This window comes from Rhipicephalus sanguineus, chromosome 7 (genome assembly GCF_013339695.2).
Source record: "Rhipicephalus sanguineus isolate Rsan-2018 chromosome 7, BIME_Rsan_1.4, whole genome shotgun sequence".
Lineage (NCBI taxonomy): Eukaryota > Metazoa > Arthropoda > Arachnida > Ixodida > Ixodidae > Rhipicephalus > Rhipicephalus sanguineus.
This window is the reverse complement of record NC_051182.1, coordinates 64,309,863-64,334,594: the sequence shown is the minus strand read 5'-3', so window position 1 is coordinate 64,334,594 and position 24,732 is coordinate 64,309,863. Positions and strand designations below refer to the sequence as shown.

General features: G+C 48.1%; 1 protein-coding gene across 1 annotated transcript in view; it reads right to left on the bottom strand.

Annotated features, from left to right (window-relative positions):
• Nucleotides 1-7,745: 7,745 nt before the first annotated feature.
• The window catches only part of LOC125759114 (zinc finger protein 79-like), a 29,915-nt gene continuing 12,928 nt past the window's right edge, over nucleotides 7,746-24,732 (bottom strand). The window contains exons 4-6 of the mRNA XM_049417409.1: nucleotides 17,934-18,117; nucleotides 17,444-17,646; nucleotides 7,746-7,894 (exon numbers count right to left, since the gene is read on the bottom strand). Of these exons, the coding sequence (XP_049273366.1) occupies nucleotides 7,746-7,894; nucleotides 17,444-17,646; nucleotides 17,934-18,117 (536 nt within the window). The remainder of the gene's footprint in view (nucleotides 7,895-17,443; nucleotides 17,647-17,933; nucleotides 18,118-24,732) is intronic.

Below are 24,732 nucleotides of genomic sequence, written 5' to 3'. Positions count from 1 at the left end.
GAACACACATTCGTAATTTAATGCGACAGTCTAAAGAAAAACGGACATCGGCAGCGCTGACCCGACGAATGCAAAGAAATAAATCAGGATAACAGCAGGAATAGAACTCAAGCATTCTGTATGGCAGTCAGTTATCCTACTATAAGCCACACCACGTTTTCAAACTACTTCAAAAAAAGACCCTATGCAGGCGTGATGTCGGTTCAACGTCAACTGTGCTGCAGTGCTGGCTATCTAATTTGCATTAATACGATAGCAAGAAATTGGAATGTCGCAGGAAGAAGTGCAAGCAGCTAGAAACTTGCTGCGCGCTGCTCAGGCAGAAAGAACGCAGGAAAAGAAAACACACAAGGCGAGTGCGCAGCAACAACTGTCGCAGCTCGACACTTGCAGTGCGCTGCTCAAACACAAAGAAGGACGGTCGAAGAGAACGCACAGGTATACATAGGACGTGCGCTAACTGTCACAGTTGTTGCTTCAAAAAACTCCTACTTTGGCTCTTCTAGCTAGCACATCACTCATTTCGCCAACGCGGCCGCTGCAGCGAGCAAATTGACCTTCGTGTGGTGTATAGCTTCAACGCAAACTTTTCGGTGAAAGCACAAGACGTACAAATATCCCCCTAAAGAGATAAACGCGCAAAAACGGTTGACCACGCCCTGTATGTCAAAATTCAAGTCGAAGGTGGACATCCCAACCCCGGCGAAACACTAGAGAAATTTAGAATTCGGGACCTAATATACTTTCGAATCGCCAAGACGCATGCGCAGAACGCAAGCTGCCCTCGGATTGTCGCTCGCGTTGTCCAAAGACCCTGCGGCACCTTCCTTTTGGCGGCGAAGAAAACCGCAGAGCGCCCTACTGCAAATCAGTTCTGCGGAATCCCGCAAGGTGGCCGATGGGTTAAGAAAGGGTAAAAAGGAAAAAGGAAACTTCGTGCTACAAACGGCTGGTTGTCTATTTTCTCTTTCTTAGTGCGGTCTACCTCAAGAGAAGAAAATAAGGACGGCGCTTGGCAGCGGCACGTGAAGCCACGGCTCGCGATCTGTGCGGGCGTCTATCCTTGTCACTACGACAGAATTTCATTTGGCTCTAGTTGGTACTATTTCTGAGGCTAAAATTATAGCGCGAACGCACTTCTTTGTCCTTCTTAATGCTTCTTTACTTCTTTGTCCCTGCACCCAATATGATTTCACGTCTTCGCGTATCTAATACACTATCATCCTTATTTGACGTTTTGGTTTAGAGCTATTGTGTGCGCATGTGCGGTAAGTTTGCCTTGGGCTTATATATGCATTGGGGTATGAAGAATAAAGCAGTTGTTAGAGGTTGTGTCCTACGTTTTGTTTCGTCGTGGGTGTCTTGTGCGTTGAACGCTGTAAACATAGCCTCTGGATACTGGTCGCGGTGTAAATATATATATATATATATATATATATATATATATATATATATATATATATATATATATATATATATATATATATATATATATATATATATATACACCTTTCATCGTCATCGTCTTCGGGTTGATCATCGTGGTCATGGCTCTTGTTCACTCTCGACGTCGCGTCTAGAGGTGTGCGCCGCCGCGCCGCCTGTTTTAACGCAATAGCGTTAAAGAGCTCGTATCGCAGAAATTCCGCCGTCGGCGTCGGGGCCGTTGGTTGTGAGCGAAAAATCATCATCTTGTCCGTGACCGAAAAATCGAAAAAGCTGCAAATAAAATAATAAAATTGTTGGGTCCGAGTGAGAATCGAACCCAGGTCGTCTATGTGGCAAGCAGGTGTTCTACCACACAGCCACGCCTCTGCTTGGAGCTGCACTGAAAGTAACGTTCATGCTACACTAAAATACGCGTCCTGTATACAGGTGTCACCGTACGAGCTGTAATATCGCAGTAATATTGCGTGGTACAAGCGTACATTGCCATCGGGCGTCACACCATGTCAATATCCTAACGACTTCGTGGTTTAAAGACAGCGACCCATTACAAAAGGCAGACACATTACTGCGCGTATTTCCTTAAGACCACGTAGTGGGTGCATCGCAACTTTGAAAAAATTTCTCGCGCATAACTGCTCCTGCTTTAAAGCGTGCTACCCATTACATAAGGCACACACCTTAGTGCGCGCATTCTGTTAAACACTCGTAGTGTTCGAACCGCACACTAGGAACAGAATATCGCTATCGCGTTCAACTCTTAAAGGCGAAGCTTAAGCGTCCCCCAATTTTTTGGTCACGCCGCTCGCGCCGCCGCCGAAGTCACAAGAAAGATCACGCCGCCGCTGCCACGGCGCAATAATTGCGGCGCGCCGCCGTATAGTCTTTTCTTTTAATTCGAATGGGGAATATGAAAATAAAATACAGCACTTCGCCGGAGCAGCTCTTCTCGATGTGTCCATGTAATGAACTGTCCATTTCAGCGGCCCCGAATAGCGGGAGCTCGGCGAGAAGCGCGCGCCCTGTTTCCGGTTCTTGTTCTGCAGCGCCATGATGACATCACGAAGCTTTCAAACATTCTAGACACAAATGAAAGGGACGGAATGCGCTTCAATGCAATGAACACAGCCCTCGGATATCCGATTTTCGGCGCTCATGTCTTTCAATCCTGTTAGCCATCGATTTAGGTTTAATGCGGCCGCTCGTCTAACGCAGCTGTACGGTCGGTACGCATTCCCGGCATCGTTCTAAAACATCTCGGACACATTCATATGCACATTCAGACTTGAAAAGTTCCTGTTTCTGTGCATTTTGTTTCTGTGCTTCTGTGCAGCAGGCAGCTGACCACTATTGGTCAGCTGCCTGCTCGTATATAGATCACGTGCTACGTGATGCAAAAAAGGCAGAAAAAAGAGTGTTCCACACTCGCCGCCATGGCTACGAATGGCGCTGACTGATACTCCTAAGTTTCAATCTACACATATACCCTATAAAGTAGCTCAGTGGTAGAGCATCGGACGCATTATTCGAAGGTAGCAGGTTCGGTCCCTGCTGGCGGCAAGTTATCTTTTCGTCCACTTTACTTTCTTCACATTTATACTCTAATTACTACAAATAACACCCCCTATACTTTCCTTGGCATTGCTTAGTTCGCATAAATATTGTGTCTAACAAAGAAAAACGAGCCCTTAAAAGTAATCTTCTTTCCTTCATGCGTAGACCATTACTCACACTTCATTGATAGGTATGGCCTCTTACGTGGGGATGCGCAGGTAAGACTTTTTCTACACTCGGTTCCGCCGCTGTGTGATTATTCAGTTGTTGGCGGCGTTTCCCCATGGTGTCCTGACTACTCTCCTGTGTCCTTGTTTGCACGCCCTGTTTTTTATAAAGGGCCCCTAACAGTCTCTGAAAATACAACAAAAAGAAATCAAGCATAACGAGCGCGTTATTCTCTCTCGGCGTTTCTTGTCTTTTTGGTGCACTTCGTGATGCCAGAACAGTGATTCACGTGACATCATCAGGGAACATGCTCTCGCCTGGTCCATATACGAGAAATAACAGTTGCGGTTTGTCACCCACACTGCTTTGCCATGCAGCCGCCCATCCGCTCTTGCTCCTCTCGCAAGACTATCGTGCGCGATTAACTGATTTCGCTCGATTTTGTGCGTTTGCGACCGCGCATGCAGAGATATAATAGACTGTAGCCGACAAGCGCGAAATCATGGTAGGTTCAACGCTTAGTGCTGACATCGTACGCGTGCTTTATGAACAAATAAGTGGCGAGGAGATGTCCCCTGTAAGAAGGGTATTGAAGGCGAGAACGAAACAAATGGAAAAGGCGCCGGATTATATTATTCTTCCAACAGACGCACTCTTTACAGCGGAGACGATGCAGCTTTCCAGGAAGAAGGCGAGCCCGCTTCGACGGTTTTTCGTATATATTTTATTGCGTTAGCAATTGTATGGACACTAAGGACAGGTTTTCACCGTCGCCGTCATGTTCCGTATAAACTCTAAATTGATAACATCGCTCCGCGAATTGTATGTTCTACCCGCGAGTAAAAGCTTGCGAGCGTTGGCAAGGAACGTGCATCTAAAGCAGAGATGAAACAAGCTGGCCATCTCCGTCACACGGAATAACATCAACCCGCGTGCGAGGCCTGCCGCCGATTGCTCCTCAAGCAGAAGGAAACGCCCTGCCCGTCATTTGCTGGGCGAAGGAGCAGGAAGGGATGTCTGGGGAGAGGGACTGCGTAACTCGAGCAGCAACTGTGAACTCTGACTATAAGGACGTGGTCGTGAGCGCTGGCATGCGCGCTATTTCGGCAGACATCCCCCTGCGAACGGCTCGTATACCTTCGACGCGCTGGGAGCGCTGTGATCTCACTGGTTCGCGCTCGGACCACTGATACGACAACCTGACCGAAAACCGCTTTTCTCCCGGGAGCGGCCGTATTGCCATACACCAGCGTTTTGTAGAGTTAAGTGAGATCGGAGCAAACCGAGTTAGCTGCTAGCCCTCGTTCATGTAACATTACGGCGAGTACTTATCGCACTCAATGCTTCGCCCTTCTCCCCCTCCCCGCGCCGCCCCACCGCCGGTCCTACGAACCCCGCGCCGCCACCGGAGGTGGAAACACCGGCGCGCCGCCGCCGGTGATTTTGAATCCGGTGCACATGTCTACTCTGTTGTAGAATACCTGACTGCCATGCAGAATGAGTGGGTTCGATTCCTGCTGAGATCTTGGTTTCCATTCTTTGCATTCGTAGGGTGAACACTGCAGGTGGCGGTTTTTACCAATGTCTGCTATCGCTGTTCTTTGGTAGATATAAAAACTTTCACTCACCTGTAGCATATACGCGTATGCCACGGCCCGTGGTAAACGGGTATGTGCCACACGTGTCTGGAGGAAAGCGTTTGACGACGTACGCGACAGGATTTTCACGTTATTCATGTCATGAGCAGACGGTCATATTCGTGAAGTCCTTTTACCCTCCCACGCTAATTTTGGACTACACCAAGTTAAGGAGGCGATCACGAGAGCACCAAGATGTAGGCGGATAGATAGATAGATAGATAGATAGATAGATAGATAGATAGATAGATAGATAGATAGATAGATAGATAGATAGATAGATAGATAGATAGATAGATAGATAGATAGATAGATAGATAGATAGATGCGCCGATAGAAACGCTCAAAATGCCAAAGGTTCGCTGAGACATGCTTCGCATTTAAAAAGCTTGCACTCGGCCGCGCAAGATTTGATAACAGCAAGGCTGGTCGATCCAAGTATGCGGCTTTATCGGCTAATGCTACGTCACTTAGGTAAGGCTAAATTTCAAACTTAGTTTAGGCAAAACTATTTTTCAGCTTTTTATGGCTCTTAAATTGACCACCTCTTTCTCTTCTTGAACATGTTTACTTAGCGCAACGACGACGAGGACACAAGAGAAGAGGAGACAAACCACAGCGCTGACTCGCAAGTGAATATTTTATTAGAATACAAGAACGAAAAAGGGGGGATACTTCAACCCTCACACCCATGTGACACACAAAACCTATGAAACGGCAGGTCAGCTGACATCCTGAACAATAAAGAGCCTCACGCAGACCACGTGCTCTCTTCAACACCAGAGAAGTTAAGATATTGTGCTATCTAGAAACCTAACCTCGCTATCATTTAGGGCAATAGAAGGCACACTAATGCACTGTTCTCCCCTTTTTCTGATATTACAAGCTTCAATTATTTCTCGCGTAGTTTGATCTCGGTGTGTCGATAGCACTTCAGCCTCATGAAAGATGGGTGCGCAATGGCACTGCGCACCCATTTAGGGGCTATCTTCCAGGAAAAAGCATGGGCAGCTGTAAATAAGAATTTTAAACAAACGGACAAAAAGGCTTCAAAAGTGAAGGAAAGGGCTATTGCTATTCTTCAGAAACATAATCTGGAACTTACAGTTGCATATGTGAAGAAAGCGAAGGCGTTAGATTTATATTTATTTTTTGGTGCAAAGACGCACGAACCAGGGATTCCGTTCCGAGCAATTATTACGGAAAGATATACGTGGCAAAGTAGTGTATCGGCCTACCTGAAAAAGAATTTACAGGCGCTACAAATTAATGATCCCTTCGCAGTACGTAATTCTGATGAACTTGTGGAATTTTTGGATAGATCCACCTCTGGCTCCTGTAATGTGTTTAGTATTTATGTTTGTGACCTGTATTATAATATCCCGCATGATGAGCTGATGAAAAGTGTCAGACTATGTATATCGGAAGGTAATGACGAAGCGAGTTTCTGTAACACTGCAAGTATTTCTGTTAACAGTTTTCTGGAGATTATTTCTACTTTAATTCAACATTTGTTGAATGGGAAGGTAGCCTTTACTTACAACGCTCTGGTGTGTGCATAGGCTCACAAGTTGCTCCTGTGTTAAGTAACATTTTTCTAGGAAGGATAGATAGTTCTGTTCAGGAGTGTCTCAACGGCCTAGCGTTCAAAATATATAGATATGTTGACGATTTTCTTGTCTTTGTTCAGGCATCAAATTTTCAACGAATAGTACCTGACGTCATCCATGATTTCCAAAAATGTGGTCTCGGCTTGGAAATCACCCATGAGTTACCTCAAAACAACCACCTACAGTTTTTACACATCCAAGTAGAAGTACATAGTGACCATGTGTGTTGGAAGTATAGCCCTCGTTCAGCAAAACCGCTCCTAAATTTTAACTCAGGCCATTCGAAAGTTATTAGGAATGGTATTGCTTTTTCATGTTTGCGCTCTGCACTGTTTAGGTCTTGTTTTCACCAGGTGGGAGCCAGCTTCTCGGAACAGGTGACGGGGCTAACAGACGCCGGTTTTCCGGACACTATCATCCGGCAAACTGTTCACAAATTGACGAAGCGAGTTAAGATAAACGCAGACAATATCACAGCTAATCTAGGTCCAGAGCAAAGGAAATCTTCAGCAGTAATTCCGTACATACACAAACTATCCCACAATTTCAAGAATGTTGCCAGCCGTTTTGGAGTAAGTGTAGTTTCTTCGTCGCCTAATAAGTTGAATAAGGTTTGTGGGATTGTTTGTGGTTTGTGGGTTTGTGGGATGGCGTGTCAGGAGTCGTTAAAAATGGCTGCGGGGTCAAACACGTGACCCCTTGTGTACAGTGTAGGAAGGGTATCGTGTATCTTTTGCCGCTTTCATGTGGTCATGTATACATAGGCCAAACGAGTAGATGCATTAACGTTAGATTGATGGAACACAGGCATTCGTTTAAAGGGAATGTATACTCACATGTGTCCCAGCATGTTGCGCAGTGCCATTGCGCACCCATCTTTCATGAGGCTGAAGTGCTATCGACACACCGAGATCAAACTACACGAGAAATAATTGAAGCTTATAATATCAGAAAAAGGGGAGAACAGCGCATTAGTGTGCCTTCTATTGCCCTACATGATAGCGAGGTTAGGTTTCTAGATAGCACAATATCTTAACTTCTCTGGTGTTGGAGAGAACACGTGGTCTGCGTGAGGCTCTTTATTGTTCAGGATGTCAGCTGACCTGCCGTTTCATTGGTTTTGTGTGTCACGTGGGTGTGAGGGTTGAAGTGTCCCTTTTTTTTTCGTTCTCGTCTTTTATAAAATATTCAGTTGCGAGACAGCGCTGTGGTTTGTCTCCTCTTCTCTTGTGTCCTCGTGGTCGTTGCGCTAAGTAAACATGTTCAAGTGTTATCACCAACTGGCCCAGCTATCAGTTCTTCTTTCTCTTCTTGTCAGCCGCTTTCTTGTTCAAGTAGGCTGGATCGGATCGCCGCCGCTGATCTCGTCTCTCTCTGCAGCCCGTCGAGCCTCGCGATAGGCGGCATCTTCTTCAGGTGTGCTGTTCTTCCTTGGACGACCCATGGCTACAAACTCCCTCGGCACGACCAGGCGCGGCTCTGTTATAAGGATCCCGAGGACATACACATGAGCCGTAGGTCTGCTTAATACATATTTATTCGTGTGCGCAGTTGCTAGACAACTTTTTATTTAAAGGGGTCATGAAGCACCCCTTGGGCTGATTGAAAAAACACATCCTGCGGAAAGCTGACACGGCTATGAACTGCTCTGCCAAATATTACAGTCGTGCGCGCCGCGTAATGGCCACAAGCGGAGCGCGAAGTTGCCGTTTCCCCAGGCACCCTCTTTTCAAACAGAGGCCGGTTCTCACTCTCGTCGGTGGGCGGGGCGTCTGTCCGCTGTACGTCGCAGAGACATAGCACGCTTTTTGGCCGATAGCCGACGTAAATCGAGAGCGGCGTTCGGATCAGATGCGCTTCTTGCCGCGGGGTGCCGTCACTTGCCGGCGCCCTCCTCAGTACACGGTAGCCGCACTCGCGCAAGCGAATCACAGCGGGAGAGCGATCGCGTTTCATGACGCGCGCTGGCGTAACTTCTTTCCCCCATGCCATCCCTCCCTGTCTAGCTTCCAGTGCGCTCGTCGGCACGAGAAAAGAGAGAAAGCGCTGGGAGCGTGCGCCAAACCCCCGTAACTCCGCTGATTCTTGACGGATTCGAGAAATTTTTGCGGCAATCGATTCGGGAGGCAGTACACTCCGATACTGAGGCCATTAGATCATTACTTGGAAAAGTGGTTCATGACCCCTTTAAACTTTGCGCGGTTTTGCTCAAGTGATTTCGGTAGATTCCACGCGTCTCATCCGCAGCTATATCTATGGCGCATGCACGGCGTAGCATGACGTCAGGTCAGTTGTCGCAGTAGCTAGGCGAGGGGGGTTCCGTTGCCGAGCGCAGCTTGGCTCCGTTGCTAATGCATCGATGAATGCGTGGCTTGATATGGCGTCACACCAGCTGACGCGGTAGCGAGGCGAGGCGAGGCCAGGCCAGGCAGTTATCTGGTAGGCAACGGCGCGGAGAGGTCTTTTGCGGGGAACAGCAGCCTTTATGATGTGCTTAACAGCTTCGCTGTTTAAAAGATGGCTTTAGCCTTGGAGTCGTCTTAGGCAAGTTTATAAGGGAGCCTGTGAGATTTTTTTGGTTTAGGCAGCGATTGCTGTGGGTGGACATTATACTTAGGAGTATTATACTTATTATACTTAGGAGTTGTAGCTCTAAATGAACGTCAAAAGCAGTCCCACGGTTGTTCGAACAGCGTCAGTAGCCACCATACGCAAGATAACCATTTGAACTGCTTTTTTGTTGAGATTTACCACAATGCTGGTTTCAACACGGCGCTGGGCCTACGTAGCAGACGAAAACGCGCGAATCCCCGCTCTGACGTCATACATGCGCCGTTGTCAGCGCCGCTATCGGTATCGGTCGCACACCAGGCCAATAAGGGCAGTACAAAAACTTGCTCTCACTGCATTTGGAAGATCCAGGCGCTGTTGTGAAAGTGCACCGCAACACACAAGAAAAGAGCCAATCTGCACGCTTAGATGCCTCGCAGTCTGCCTTCTAAACCGGCCTCCGCTGGTGCGCATGCATTAAGGTCACGGGCATTAAAGCCCTTTCAAAATAATTTTGGACGCTCAAACTGGCATTAGAGTTACTGTATATGCTCCCTTTAGGTAGCAGAGTTGCGCGTAGATCTAGCTAGCAACCACAGCCATGCGGGGAAGTCGCACTCCGTTTTTGCAGGCGACGTGCCTACCGTGTCGCCGATTCACATGTCTGACGTGTCGAAGACCAGCGATAAACATTGACTCTCGATGACTAGCGTTAATTCAGTTCGCTGCACCGGCGGCGTCGAGAAATGCAAAAATTGGCCTGAGCGTCAGCTTCTCCGCAATGCATGGTTGCTAGCGGCGTTTGGAAGAGAGATGCGCAACTCTGCTGCCTAAATGTAGCATATGCAGTAATTCTAACTGGCATCGGTCAAGAGCGCACTCGGAGTAACGGGAGCACACCGGATTATAAATTTTTGCTTGCAGAAAAACTGATCGCGTGTCAAATCTAGGATGCCATGGCGCAGGACCGCTGTTTTCGCGTTTCGCCGTCGTGTGGCGCCGCAAAGCGCTAAGCTTTGTTGCCTTAGAACGCGTAGCTATAAAGCGAGATTCAGCAGAGATGAAAAATGTACATGTTGTGAGGCGGATAAGGAAATGACAGAGCATGTGCTCATAGAAGTTTAGAAGAACTTGTTGAGGGAGATATGCATCAAGTGGAGATATCCACCAAGGTGTATGTTTGGGCACGATCCTACTTGAAGAAATCTTGAATTTTAGGAACAGTGGGAAGCTGAACACGTCGGCGATAGAACAAAGTAGGAGACGGTTAAAGGATTGGTGGCAGAAAAGTAGAGAGAAAGGACAAAAATAATGCAATTCTACCGCAAGATGCAGAGAGCTACGCTGTGAAATGATGTGTTTTTTTTTAAAACAATAAGATCGATTTAATCTAACTAGACAAGGCATTAGGCCTACTTAAAACAAATTTTTTTTTTTTGTTGTCGAGCTTGTTGGCACAGACGCCACTCCCCCCCCCCCCCCCCCCCCCGATAAAAAGCGGACGCTCATAAATGCGAATGAGCGACAGTGCTTGCCTCTACGTTGCCAAAAACCCACGATGGCTTCACCAAAAATTTCTCTCGCGCCTCCGCCGCACTCTTCGCTGGGCAGGGCCCAGGCCACGGAGCAAGAATTCTTGAGGAGGCGAAACTGCGCTCGCTCGGGCGTCCTAATAAAGTCACGAAATCGGGCACAGCGCTCACGCGCCCTCTGTCGTGTGAGTCCGCCAGCGTAGAAGGAAAAATGCGCGCGTCCCTCTCACCCCGCTATCCGACGAAGCTCGTCGGTTCAAGGCCATTCGGCGCCGATTCGCCATTCGCGCTTCACGCCCGAATGGATGTGTTTTAACGCGACAGCGTTAAAGAGCCTGTTTTGCAGAAATACCAGTGTCGGCGTACTTACGTGTCGGTAAGGCTAGCAATTGAGAAGGCGATGCGCACAGGGCCCGATTACGCTATCGCGTTGTGCTCTCAAAAGCGAAGCTCAAGCGCACTCGAAGTTTTTTCGGTATATTAACGAGAAAAATGGCGTCACATACAGGAAAATCACCAGCTTGATATATATTTTGTACAACGTGAAATCTATAATTTTTGATAACGGAAACTCAATGAGTTAGGTATAATTTATTTCGACGAATGATGGGACTTACCCTACATGCCATCAATTCAGATTTCGGTTGTTGCGGCGGCCGCATTTAGATAGAGGCGAAATGCTAAAGGCCCGTGTGCTTACATTTAGGTGCACGTTACAAAAACCCAGGTGGTTGAAATTTCACATTGTCTTTTTTTTGAGAACAGCAGACAAGTATCTGGGAAAGCGCGCAGAAAGATTGAAGGCACGGCGTCTCGAAACAACACTGGCCATTTCGGTTTGTCAAGAAGAACTTTGCCACCAAGTTCGCCATAATAGCGCCGCCTGTCTATGTCACTGTCCGAGAAGTGCTTCTCGCAAACGTAGTCACGAGGCGTCAGCTGTCGGTCATTTCTTGGTATGGCGCGAGCCCACGCTTCCAACCTCACTGGGTCACTAGGAACTTTGAAGGTAATTACCTTGTCCTTGCAGGACGCGTACCCACTGCTGCAGTTCGGCACGATACATTTCCGCCTCATCCTGAAGTAGCACTGGTCGAAATCTGCAAAGCACTCTCCTTTTTTGCGACCTGAAAAGCGCGCGCAAACATCGAGGAGTCGGCTCCGCCGGCGCAACGCGCGGAAGCCACTGAGAGCGCCAAAGACAAAAAAAAACAGCAAATCGCGAAGGGAACTTTCCCGCCCAAGGCCACCTACGCATATGCGCGCGCACAACATGCGAGCGAGGAGCGAGGGGCGTATGCATGCGGCGGCAGACGTCGTCTGCTCATGGGCCGCTACTAGCAGTTCGTTTCAAGCGCTGTACGGCCTATATTTCTGGCAATATCGATTAGTAACTGCAGCTAAAGTATCTGTCATATCTACCTATTGATGTTACAGACAGAAATCTTAGAAATTTTATAATGTACGAGGCGCTATCATGATTTTTATGCGTCGCGCCCATAGAAGGGCGTGTAAAAGATGGCAACAGGCCGAAAGCCTCATGTGTCGTGCTTCGGCGTAACCGCATTCCGCCGTGACGCTATCGCGCCGCCCTCGCGCGCTGCCGCGGCCGAGAGATTCTCCTCCTCAAATACTTCTTTCTCCGTGGCCCAGGCTGTCACTCTCACACTTCTACAAACAAGCACTAGCCCGAGCCCTGCGGCACTGCACACAATGTACCCCGCATGGTTCCCAAGCCCGGTCTGCCCACTGTGGTGATTATGCGGACTTCGAGCATGTCCTGTGGGGCTGGGACACTGCCGGTCCCCCTTTCGCAAGAGAGGAAATGATGAAGCTTAATAAGCTTCATCATTCGCTTATTAAGGCCCAGGAGCAGACTTTTAAATTCCTGGACGTCAAGGGGTCACGCGAGAGGGCCGCCAGGTTTAACCCGATGGTTGCCGAGTGGGCCGAGCCGGCTGACGCTGAGCTTACTCGCGTCTATGGTGGACCGAATAACGTTGTTTCACGCAGTCAGCGCTCGTCCTGTGCACTCTGTGTTCCCTTCGTCTCCGTCTTTAGCGCTGCATCAATCATGCTTGTTTCCCGCACTTGTGCAGGAAGACATAGAGAGATGCCTGGCGCGATTTCACAACGCTTGCTGAGCGTAGACAAGTCCCGTTCGCGCTGTCCGCTCTGATAAAGATGATTGACAGAAGTCAACTTATGCTGCTTTTTCTTAGAGAGGAGCTGGTAATCTTTTCCTTTTGCCGTGTGGTGACACCAGAAAACTGTCATCATCACGAACCGGCACGCGCCGTCTTCGTTCTCTTCTTCTTCTTCTGCTTCGAACCCGCAGCACATGTGCCAATTCGGCCGGCGTGGGATTCAATAGCTCTGATGGGCAAGAAAACGTGTAGAGAGATAGAGAGAGAAAGACGGAAATCGAAAGAAAGACAAAAAGGGAAGAAAGAGAGACAGATAGAAAGACAGAAATAACTAAAGAACGTGATAGAAAGAGACACAAAATTACACTATTTCCCGCTAAAGGGGACCATGAGGCGATGCGAAGCCGCAGTACTTGCACGATCTCGTTCCGTTGGCGTTCGTTGGGCATGCTACCGACCTCGCGTCGCGGAACGCAAAGAGGAACGCTACGCGCGTCTTGTCTTCCCTCTAGCCTGGCCGTTAATTTTCACAGGGCCAGCGGCGAACACGGTCGACAGGCGTGCGAGATGGGGACAGCATTGGAGAGGATAGAGAGGGGGAGGGGACGCGCATGCGGTCATCGCGGCGTTGCGCAGGAGAGAATTTCGGTTAGTTTAGCCGGCGTTTCAGAGGAAGATGGGAAAAGGATAGGGGAGAGGGGAAGTGGAAAGGGGTAGGGGAGAGGGGGAGACGGAAAGTGGAGAGGGGAAAGAGGAAATAGAAAGTAGAGAGGGGGAAGGGGAGAGGGGAAGTGGACAGGAATGGTGAGGGGGAAGAGGTGTGTGGAGAGGGTATGCGCATGGGCAGAAAGGGTGGTCACGCCGCAAACCACCACCACCACCATAATGTTCACTTATGCTTGTCCGCACACAAGAGACCCAACACGCGCACCCATCAGCGTTCATTGACATGGTGACATCCGGAAACTGGAGATGTCATATGACTTCCGGAGAAAGACAGTTGGGGCACAACAGTACTTGATCACGTTGATATATTCACGTCTCACAATCACAATCATAATCACATTGAGGCTCACTCGCCTAGTGGGCTACTCAGGGGTTCTCAAACTAAGGTAGTCATTCACGTTCATGCTCACATCTTGCTGCACACTCGTGGGTATTTACTCACTCACCTTGGAAATGATTCTTAGTGAATTTATTACATGTGCCAGCGTGCTTGCCTATGCTCGATGTGCGGTGTCTCTCGTTTCATTCATCGGTCCGAACGCTCATGCGCTATAGAAGACTGTTTCATACGTAGTCGTTGTACGAATTGTCACAAAATGCCTGCATTGGCATTGCTAGTGCCGTCCGGGCTACATTAAACGTCGATTTCAGTAACAATGCGCGATCCGCAGGGCGTGGACGCACCATCGTTCGCCTTTCCGCCGCCCACAACCGCCACCGCTGCTGCGAGTGTGACGTCATTGGGACATGTGAGCATACCCACTTTTCTGTGCACTTAACGTCTGTTACTCCTCGAAGTAGTTGACCGTTGTGAGCTCTCCTTGGGCGCCTGCTGCAATTAGAGTTGCGAAGCACCCACTGTGCGTATGTAAAGCAATGCGCGCACCTACGTAGCTGCTTGCACACTTTGTTGATGCCGTGGCTGATGATGATGAATTACGGCAGAGGCCTTTGTAATTGGTTGGCAGCTTTGAACAATCCGCTAGTTACGCGATTCCCATTGTTTGACGCCTGGGGCGATTCAACTCGTCTGCCACGCAATAGGGAGTTTTCGAATGGGAGCCCGAGGTTCCGAAGCCCTTTGCGTGTGATCGCTTTGGGTGACGCAGGAGCTAAGAGTTTTCGAATACGGTCTGCGACGGTTTGGACACTCCCCCCCTTCTAGGTTACTCTACTCTTTTCCAAGAGCCGTCGCTTCAGTGGGTGCCGTCATGTTTGTTTGGTTGACGCAGAGCTTTTCGGGCAGGCTTTGGGGCTACCGCTAAATTCGAGAAATAGCGTCTCCAACGCAAAACCCGAACACTGTTCGGGTCTTGCGCATGCGCAGTGGCCTCGACACTATTTCTTTGGGGCCCCAAAGCGGTTGGGGCCCCTATTCGTTAACTCCCTAATGTTACGTCTGCGCGCGCAGCTATTCGCCATCGATGTGCAGTCGCCGTCTGACACTGCGCTGGGGCCGCTTGATAGCGCCTCTGACTGGCGTTTGCAGGTGGGTAACGCCATGGAGGAGGAGAGCGCAAATGCTGCTCGACGGCGCAGAAGAGCCGAGAAGCTTATCTCATCGGATCCCGAAGTAGTTGCCTGGCAGTTAGCGGTTCAGCATACGAAGAATGAACAGAAGAAGGCTAATAATCCTAGACAATCTGGAAAGCTAATAATCAGCTGAACCTTTGCTAACGCTACGTATATCCTGGCATAGCCGATAAGCACTGCAAATTTGTTATTGTCGGTATCACTTTCTAACGTTGCCGTACCGTGTTACCGGAATACGGCATTGCGTTTACCTTGTTACTGGAGTGTTGATCGCGGGGGCGAGCTTTCATGGTGTGTTCCCGGCGCAGTATATGCCTGGGTTGCATACGCGTGCGCAGAGCGATGTCTTAGTGCAGCCCCCCCCCTCCCCCCTCCGTTCGTCGAGTCCAAGAGAGCACAGGCTTTACAATGCACACAATCATGAACATGAAGCGTTGATGTACTTCTCACAACGACCTGCATGTGGCGCCCGGCTTTTGAGGTGTTAATGTCAGAAGTTAACAGATGTTGGAATGGAACATCACCGCGGTGCTCGGCTGCCATTGTACTGAGAGACGTGCATGACCGTGACCATGCACATTAAACAGTGACGGGCATTTCCGACTGAGTAAGCGTATGCGGGCAGACTTGGCGCCCCATTCACTCACCCCCCTGCTGTGTGCGCGTATCCTGGGTAACGCATTTACAGGAGTGGCGCTATCATTATGTAAATGGGTGTATGATTTCTTTTCCAATGATCAAAACATAACACTCGTACGCGCTGCTAAAACTAAAACTGGAATTAGAAGTCAATCTCTAAAAAATGTCTTCAAAAGTTCTCGCTAAAAGAGTTTTCTAGAATTCTTGCAAGAAGTTTCGTAGACGTATAATAACGTGCCGTTAGCAAAGCTAGAGGTGGTTTTCAAGCTGCGTATGTCTTACCAACATCTCAAACTTACCATATATACTTCGCGCCTGTCTAAATGTTTATTAGTAGTTTTCTAGCCTTTCTTGCTTTTCTTGGGCAGAGAGCTACGCACTACAGTCTCACCGTACAGTTTCCACTGGGCTATTTCCGTTTCGTTCTAGTGCACCGCGAAAATCGAAAACGTTTCCAAGTGTACGTGTTGCTCGATGCCTGCGGTAACGTGATCATGATCGATGATCGGCAGTTACATACAATCAGGAGAATTACACTGCTGCATGCATATTGCACAATGTACACTTATGCTCGCCCGCATACAACTGCCCCAACACGCGCACACATCAACGTGCATTCACATGGTGACCCCCGGAATTTGCAGAGGCCATAGAATTTCTAGAGAAATACAGTTGAGGCGAAACAGTACTCACTCATGTTCATTGTACTCCCGTCTCACAATCACACAAACACTCATCGGGGTTGACTCTCATACTCACGCGTTCTCAAACTCAGGTACTCATCCATGTTCATATAATCGCGTCTTGCTGCCCACTCGTGGGTATTTATACTCGAGCTCGCCTTCCGAATGAATGCGAGTCAGTTCATACATGACTGAGTGTGTTTGCCTAAGCTCGATGTATTGTGCCTTTCGTTTCACTCCTCAGCCAGAACGTTCACACTACAAGACTTTCACGCGTTGTCGTTGGACAAGTATTCACAAGGTACCGCTATTAGCATTGTCACTGGCGTCCACGTAAGGGTTACATTAAACGTGTACGTCAGTAGCAATGCGCGATCTTCTGGGCGTGGACGCTTCGTTGCTCGCCTCCCCGCCGCCGACTAGCGCTGCCGACAACCGCCAACGCCGCACGTCATTGGGGGCTTGACCTTTCATTTGACGAGAAAAAACAACTCAGATTATCCTACCTGTACCCCTTAAAGTTATTTTCTGGCGTATCTATATCACATCGGTTCACATGCGCATACGTGTAAAGAATATGGGAAACATGTACGAAACTGTCTAAAGAGCACATTTTATTGTCACACACAACAGATCACATATTTAAAGAACATTTCAAAAGCAGCAAGAATAGGCATTACGCTCATCTGACAGATCTGAGGTGCATCTTTCGATGGTATCTGAAACACCGAAGGAACACCTCTAAAAGAAAAATTGTGCATACACGATCAACTGAAAAGAGATACTCATGCCAGAGCACTTGCCTACTTGGCACTGCCCAAGATGCCCTGCAACTTAAAATGTGATATTGCGGCCGCGACTCCTGAGTGCAATTCATTCAGGCACGGCGTCTGCCCGCTGCATCGCTGTGGGCAATATGCGCGCTAAAAAGTGTTTTACTGCCTAACTGCCTAATGTGATGTTTCAGGGTGTATGATATCAGCATGCGCTTCCCTAAGGATACAGGGCTCTAAAAATCTCATGTAGCTCATGCTGCAGTCGTTGCGGATTTCATAGATGTGGATATAAGTATTCTGCTCTAACTTCATATTAGGATGTACCGCTGCATATTTGACAGTCCAGCTTAGGTACTCGTAGAGTGAATACGCTTATGGCTCGAAAGGTTCCCTCTTACTGTAAAGCTCTTCCCGCATGTATCGCACACGTGAGTTCGCTCGCCAGTGTGCGTCACAACATGCTTCTTCAGCGTACTCCACTGCGCGAATTCAGCAGGACAAAGGTGGCAGAGGTACGGCTTCTCTCCCGTATGCGTGCGGGTGTGCTCTGTCAGTGCTTGTTTAGCACTAAACTTGCGGCTACAGAACTGACAGGTAAACTTCTTTACACCTGAATGGACAATCTTGTGCCGCTCAAGGTTACATCTTGCAGTAAAGGTCTTCCCGCATACGTCGCAACTGTAAGGTCGCTCGCCGGTGTGGCTTGCGACGTGCCCTTTCAGCGTTTTCAAGAGCGCGAACGCAGCGGGACACAGATGGCAGGGGTACGGCTTCTCGCCAGTGTGCGTACGGGCGTGGCTCTCAAGTGCGCGTCCTCGGAAGAATTTTCGGCCGCACACGTGGCAAGCGAATGCCTTCTTCCCCGAATGAGTCAGTGCGTGGTAGGCGAAAGGCTGGACTTCAAGGCGAATCTGCTTCCACAGACATGACACTCATGTGGACGTTCGCCGGTGTGCGTCAACGTCTGCTTTTTCAGAATGTCGCTTCTGCTGAACGTGGCCGGGCACGACGAACACTCGAAGGGCCTCTCGCCCGTGTGCGTGCGACTGTGGATGACGAGGTTGTTCTTCTGCGTGTATTTCCTGCCGCACACGTCGCAGGTGTACTGTTTTTTGCCTACGTGAGCGAACAAGTGTGTTCACAGCCGCGACCTGCGCTTGAAAACTTTCTCGCACAAGCCGCACTGCAAGGACCTCGTGGCCGTAGTGTTGCAGTCTCTTTCTGTTTGGGAGACATTGATCTCGTCACGGAACCTGCGAGTGAAAGCAAATTTTTTTATTGATAAGATGTGAAGGAGATGATGGCGCACAAACAAGGTGTGGCTACTTCTTATAAATAAAGTCATAAAGGAGAGCTATCAGTTGGGATAGTCGGTGTTGCTTCATATTCAAAAGTGCGCTTTGTCTGTGTATGTCGATTGCACGAAAGGGGTGTTTTATAAGATTCCATTATCGTGTGGTAGGTCCTACGTCGGACAGACGGGACGATGCCTTAATCTAAGGCTAAGAGAGCATCGGTGCGCCTGCCAGCAGTTAGCAGCCGCTCGTAACTTAGTGGCACATTGCAAGATATGCTCCTGTAATGACTTTTTCGAAAGAACAGCTGTAGTAGCCCGCTCCGAAGAAAAAAACGATCCGAGAAATTTTAGAGAGATTGAACATTCTGGAAAAAGGCGACGATTCTCGTGTTAATGCTCATTCTATCGTCCATAGGGCGGCTGAGGTAAATTTTGCAAAATTTACAAGTGAAATCGACTCGATCTTGTTTCTGCGAATGGCGGCCTCTCCTTACTTTCTTTTTCCCTTTTTTTCTTTTTCCTTCGTTTCTCACTCCTCCCGCCCCCCCCCTGCCTGTGTTTTCGCGCCCTGCCCTGTCGGTCTTCTTTATGAGCACCTGCGCATGCCTATTTGACACACCCCTTTCTCGGGGCCACGTTTCTTTTTCACAGACAACAACCAGTTAGTAGTTTGCGCTCGTTGCCTTATGTAGTGTATTTTTTTTGTCCTGTGTCTGTTAAAAAAGCGCACTTTTGAAGATGAAAAGTCATTAACACACGTACATCAAACAACATCGCCAGAACGTAAAACAAAATAAAATATCGAAACGCAATTATAAAAATCATAAAATGCTTTCTCTGGTCATCATGGAGATAAATCCCCACACATGGGAAACAGAGCGGTCAAATCACATGACAATAACTAGGAGGTACGCATGAGTAGGACATGTGTATACTAAAAGACCTTTAAGTAATAGGCAGTGATGCTACCGTGGACTCCTGATTTGGAGCAATTCTTGGAACAGCAAAATTTCATCTTGGAGCACTTTGGAGCAAGTAATTTTGGCTGTGGGAGCGCTGTGGAGCAGCTAATTTCGCTTCCTGGAGTACACTGGAGAAGCAAGTTTGATTTACATTCGAGCATCTGAATAATTATTATGGGGCCCTTATGAAGAGCTAGAAATACTTCGATTCATTGCAAATCTCGCGAAGAAAATAATGTCAGAAGCCCTCCATATTTTACTCGATAATGCAAAAATAAGGGCGTCATCCAGTTAAGTGTTCTGTAATAACCTCTTCTGCAATTATTTTCAACGCTAGCAAATCAACAGATTACTGGTTCAATAAAATTGTCCTTTATGGAACAACACTCTAAATATATTTATGTGGTTATCAACACATGTGCCAGAAAAACGCTGAAATGTGCAACAGTGTCTCAATGATCAAGAGTCATAATTGTCCGTCATGCAATCTCCTAAGACGACTCCAATGCGAAAGCCAGGTTATTTTTCTCAATCGATTGCATTGCTGGGCGCACCATGAGGTTACTTAGCTAGCCTCAAAAAGCCTCCGACACTCCCTTCACTATTTATGAGCCCTCTCTGTGCTGAAGCATTCTCCAGACTATCGTTTGCGCATTCGCCGGGTTGCCTGGAAGATGGAGATCCGCTTCAAGTCCAGCTTCCGCTAAAGTGTCCGAAAATGCATTCAAGCTGCACGCTATAGCAATTCTTCGCTATCCTTTCACAGCAAAGCTGTATATGGCTAGTACATCCCGTTTGTACGCAAAAAAAAAAACAACCCTAGTGCCACTTTGGAGCAGTGCAAAAAAACTCTCAGGGTCTTTTATGCATTCGCCTAAGGCGACCTAAAGGTGAAAGCCATCCTCTTCTTCTCACTCGATGTATTGATCCTCCCCCGGCCCTCTCCGAAAGCTTTCTGCACCGCACCTGGTTTTGCACTGCCTCCGTGATCGGCGCACCGTTACCGGAGGCCGTGCAAAGCGACTATGTCATGTCATGACGTCATCATGTGACGTGAGGGTGCATGACGTCACAAGCTTTGCCATCTATGACGTCAAGACGATGTCATCACGCGATGAGAATTTTTGCATCACTGGTGTTGACGACGCTGAAGAGGACGGTCCATTTTCGCGTTTCATGAGACACCTAAGACTATCACATTAATAAGGCGCACTCAGCGTTAAGGGTCTGGCCATTAACAACCTGGCCTTACATACAAAACAGGCCTCCACCATGTCACCTCTGTGCAATGCGCTAAACAGCTTCGCTGATCATCCACTTCACAGAGTTGGACAGCATATTTTTTTTTTTACTGCGATTGCAATTGTGTGGACATTCTCGACAGGACTCTTGCCGTCGCCGTCATTTTCCACCTCAAGTCCAAGTATATAACATCACCCTACGCATCGTATGTTCTAACCGCGAGTAAAAGCTAGCGAGCGCTGGCGACGGACACGGCTGAAGGAGAGATGAAACGACCCAGCCGTCTCAATAGCGCGAGGGCGTATGCGAAAACATCAACCCGCGTGCGAGGCGTGCCGTCGATTGCTCATCAAACAGAGAGGAATCGACCGCCCGTCTTTCGTAAGAAGCACGAAGGGACGCCAGGGGAGGGGTTGGGGGGCTGCGTCCAGGGTTGCCAATGATGGCTACTTTTCGCCAAATTGGCGAATTTGAGAGGCTCGTGGCGACCTAAAATTATGAATGGCGACACGGCGAATTTTTGGCGATTTTCGGCTTAGATCTCCACTAAGTTATGCATCCTAAGCTCAGTGTCTTCCCAACGAATGAGCGGCAACATTCTCTGTATTTTTCTTGGTTTTAGACCCACGAGTTGAATGTGCACATTACGCGTCATTCGGTGTGTATCTCCTCAATTGTTCTAGATATAGGAGGTACTGCAGCGGCCCCAAGCGACATTCTAGCAACATGTAAGTCAGGAGACTGCCTTGCATACCACGAGGCGGCAATGTTTTACTATAAGTTTAAGGCTTTAGGTGCCTTAAGCTTCTCTAAAGTTTCGCTTCTGAAGGGGCTAGACGATAGGTTGGCCGCGTCTTCCCACCATTTGTTCCGCCAGAGCTCCAACTGTTCTGAATAGCTTGGCGACTTATTCACTGTTTCAGTTCCCCCAATTCAGCTCGTAAAGACTGTTTTGGAATAGCGAAGAGAGGCGGATACGCGGCTATTTGTGCAATAAAAATATATTTATTGAGGCATTTTCCACTGTTCTCAGTGAGCGTGTGCAATGAAAACAATTAATATATAACATTTTACCTTATCTACTTGTTCATTAATAACGCATCGGATTAACGCGTGTAGATATAAGTGACTATAAGAAAGGGTCGGTGTCATCCGGTATTATATTAGTTCCCACTGAAAAGGTGTAGGACTCACTAATGATCGGTTCCTGTAAGAATTCTGTCGTGTTACCTCCAATAAACCTTTTAATCCTTTTAATTCATATAAGGGTACGTAAAGCTGTCTACAAAGAACGATTTCACAGTTTTCGCCCAAGGTTTACCATACTTTTACCTTTCAAACGAGCGGACAGGGATGGAAGGATATCATGAGCGTTTTATTCATTCACCCTTGCGCCACCACGCACATCTTGCGGCTACTCGGAGAAGCAGCACCATGTACTCCCATGGTGAAACGGGCGATACGACTGGCATTGAGAAACGTCAATATAATTTAAGGGTCTAGGATGGTACTGTATTCTACGGGACTATACATGAGTGGAAATTTTTATTACTATAGGTATGCCGCATAAATAAAAAAAATATATATATATATATATATATATATATATATATATATATATATATATATATTTAATGGCGACTTCTTTGGCGAAATTAATGAAAAAATGTCGACTTTTGGCGACTTTTTGCTCGTCGTTTGGCCACATTTAGTCGAAAGTCAGTGGCAACCCTGGCTGCGTCGCTAAAAGTGCGCAGTCGTTGGCGCGACCGCGCTATCTCGAGGCATCAGGAGTCGGCTCGTGAACTTGCTGTGCTCTCAAGGCGTACTTCGCATTTAGATAACTGACAGCTCGAAAACAGCTTCGGTCCCTGGAGCGGCCATATTCCCTTAAACCAATCGTTTTGTTGAGTTACGCATGATCGAATCCAAAAGGCTTAGCTTCTTGCCTTACTTCGTATAACAATACAATTTGTTGGTATCGCATTCATCGCTTTGCCTTTAAGTGAAACTGTGACCTGTTTTTTTTTTAATGCGAAGCATTTCTTAGCGAACTTCTGCGACTTTGAGCGTATCTATCTATCTATCTATCTATCTATCTATCTATCTATCTATCTATCTATCTATCTATCTATCTATCTATCTATCTATCTATCTATCTATCTATCAGGGGCGTAGGCAAGGGGGGGTTGGGGGGGTTCAACCCCCCCCCCCCCGAAATTTTTCAGTTTTGCTTGCGTATATATACGCGCACACATACAAACGCACGCACGACCATACATAAAGTATGGTTGAACCCTCCCCCCGAAAAAAATTTCTGGCTTCGCCCCTGCTATCTATCTATCTATCTATCTATCTATCTATCTATCTATCTATCTATCTATCTATCTATCTATCTATCTATCTATCTATCTATCTATCTATCTATCTATCTAGCCGCCTACGACTTTGTGCTCTCCTGGCCGTTTCGTTAATAGGACGTACACCAAAATTGGTATGGCGTAACAAGACTTTCCGACGAACACAAATGACGGGTCACAACATGAAAATTATGATATCCATGCCATGAACGACATGATTTACATGCCACTGTCTTGGTGCTCTTGCAGCCGTTTCGTTAATTTTATATATACCAAAATTGGTATGGCGTGACAAGAGTGTATGACGAACATAAGTGACAGGTCCAAACGTGCAAATCATGACACGCATGTCATGTACAGCGTGATTTACATTCCACGCTCATGGTGCGCTCGCGGCCGTGTCGCTAGCTTGATATACAATTGGTATCTCGCGACGTGACTGCGTGACAAACATAAATAACAGGAGTTAATATGAAAATCATGACACGGATGTCATGTGAAGCATGACTTACGTGCCACGCTCATGGTGCGCTGGCAGCCGTTTCGCTAGCTTGATTGACACCAAAATTGGTATTGCGCGACATGAATATGTGATCAGATATCAGATTGTACACGCATGCATGTATGACAATCTCGCGATATATAGCGAACTACATGTCACGACATCATTAGATGTTACTTCAGTAGCCTCAGTGACAAACAAGACGATGTATGCAGCTCTTTGCTGGCTGCTTCGCATTACATCGATTCCCACAGTGCGTGGAATTTGCCGATTTTTTCTAACACGAAACTTCGCAACTAGAAAGACTATCGGGCACGAGAGAGGGACGCCAGATCATGGAAAAACGCGGCATCCGTTACCACATACAAGTCCAGAAAGTCGGCGTTCCAGACGCGATCAGACAAACGCTAAGGGGTTGACCAAATTCCACAGAACGTTCACCCGGAACACAACCGAGGTAGAAGAGTGGCCAGCGCCAGAAGTCTCTTCCAGACGAAATGGGGACGCGGTTCGTTGACACCGCTGAATACGCAGAACGCTCGCTATTCGTGGTAGCAGTTGTCGAGTGCAAAGGTCAAGCGAGAATATAGGCAAGTATACCGAGCGAGCACGCACAAAAAACTGAGAAAGTGTTGCTGGCCCTCGCGCTTGCGGATCCGACGTGCACGGCGGTTTTCTGCGACGCGAGACAAGCCGTCAGAAAGGTCGCCCAAAGATGAATGTCGTGACGAGCGGCCCGAGTCCTGCGCAATAGCCAAGGTAGAATTTCAAACCAGAATCCCGTGTGGTTCCCGGCTCACATGGGAGAGGTACAAGAGACCCAGCGCAACCTAAACGAGACGGCACACGCCAAGGCGCGCGAACTCGTGAACCTCGCCGGCGACCGTCGTCAAATGGAGGAACACCAAAGACCGCTTGACGAGCTATAACGAAATGACCAAGGGCCCCTACCTTGCCCGCCCAACCATGCCTCCGCCCAGCGACAAGCTGAACAGGACGCAGGCGGCGGCCCTCAGACAACTGCAGACGCGCACGTACCCCAACCCCGCGCAGTGTAACAGGCTCTACCCGAATACATACCCCAAACATCTGCCTCACTGAGGTTGCCACATTATATGCTTCTAGCTGAGCGTCGCTTCCGCTCAGCCCCGTGCAGATGTAGCATCCCGAGAGAGTGAGCGCGTCTTGCCGAAAGGCGGTCAGCTTGGCTGCAAAACTACGGCGAAACCAAGTGGACGCACCTTCACGTTCCGCTCAGTTGGCTTCGTAACCGGAGCGAGAGATGCGCTCTACGTTCCGCTGCTCGCATGATCGTTCTGCGCACGCGCACTACAGTTCCTTCAACGCGTTTGTGTACATCGCTAGCAT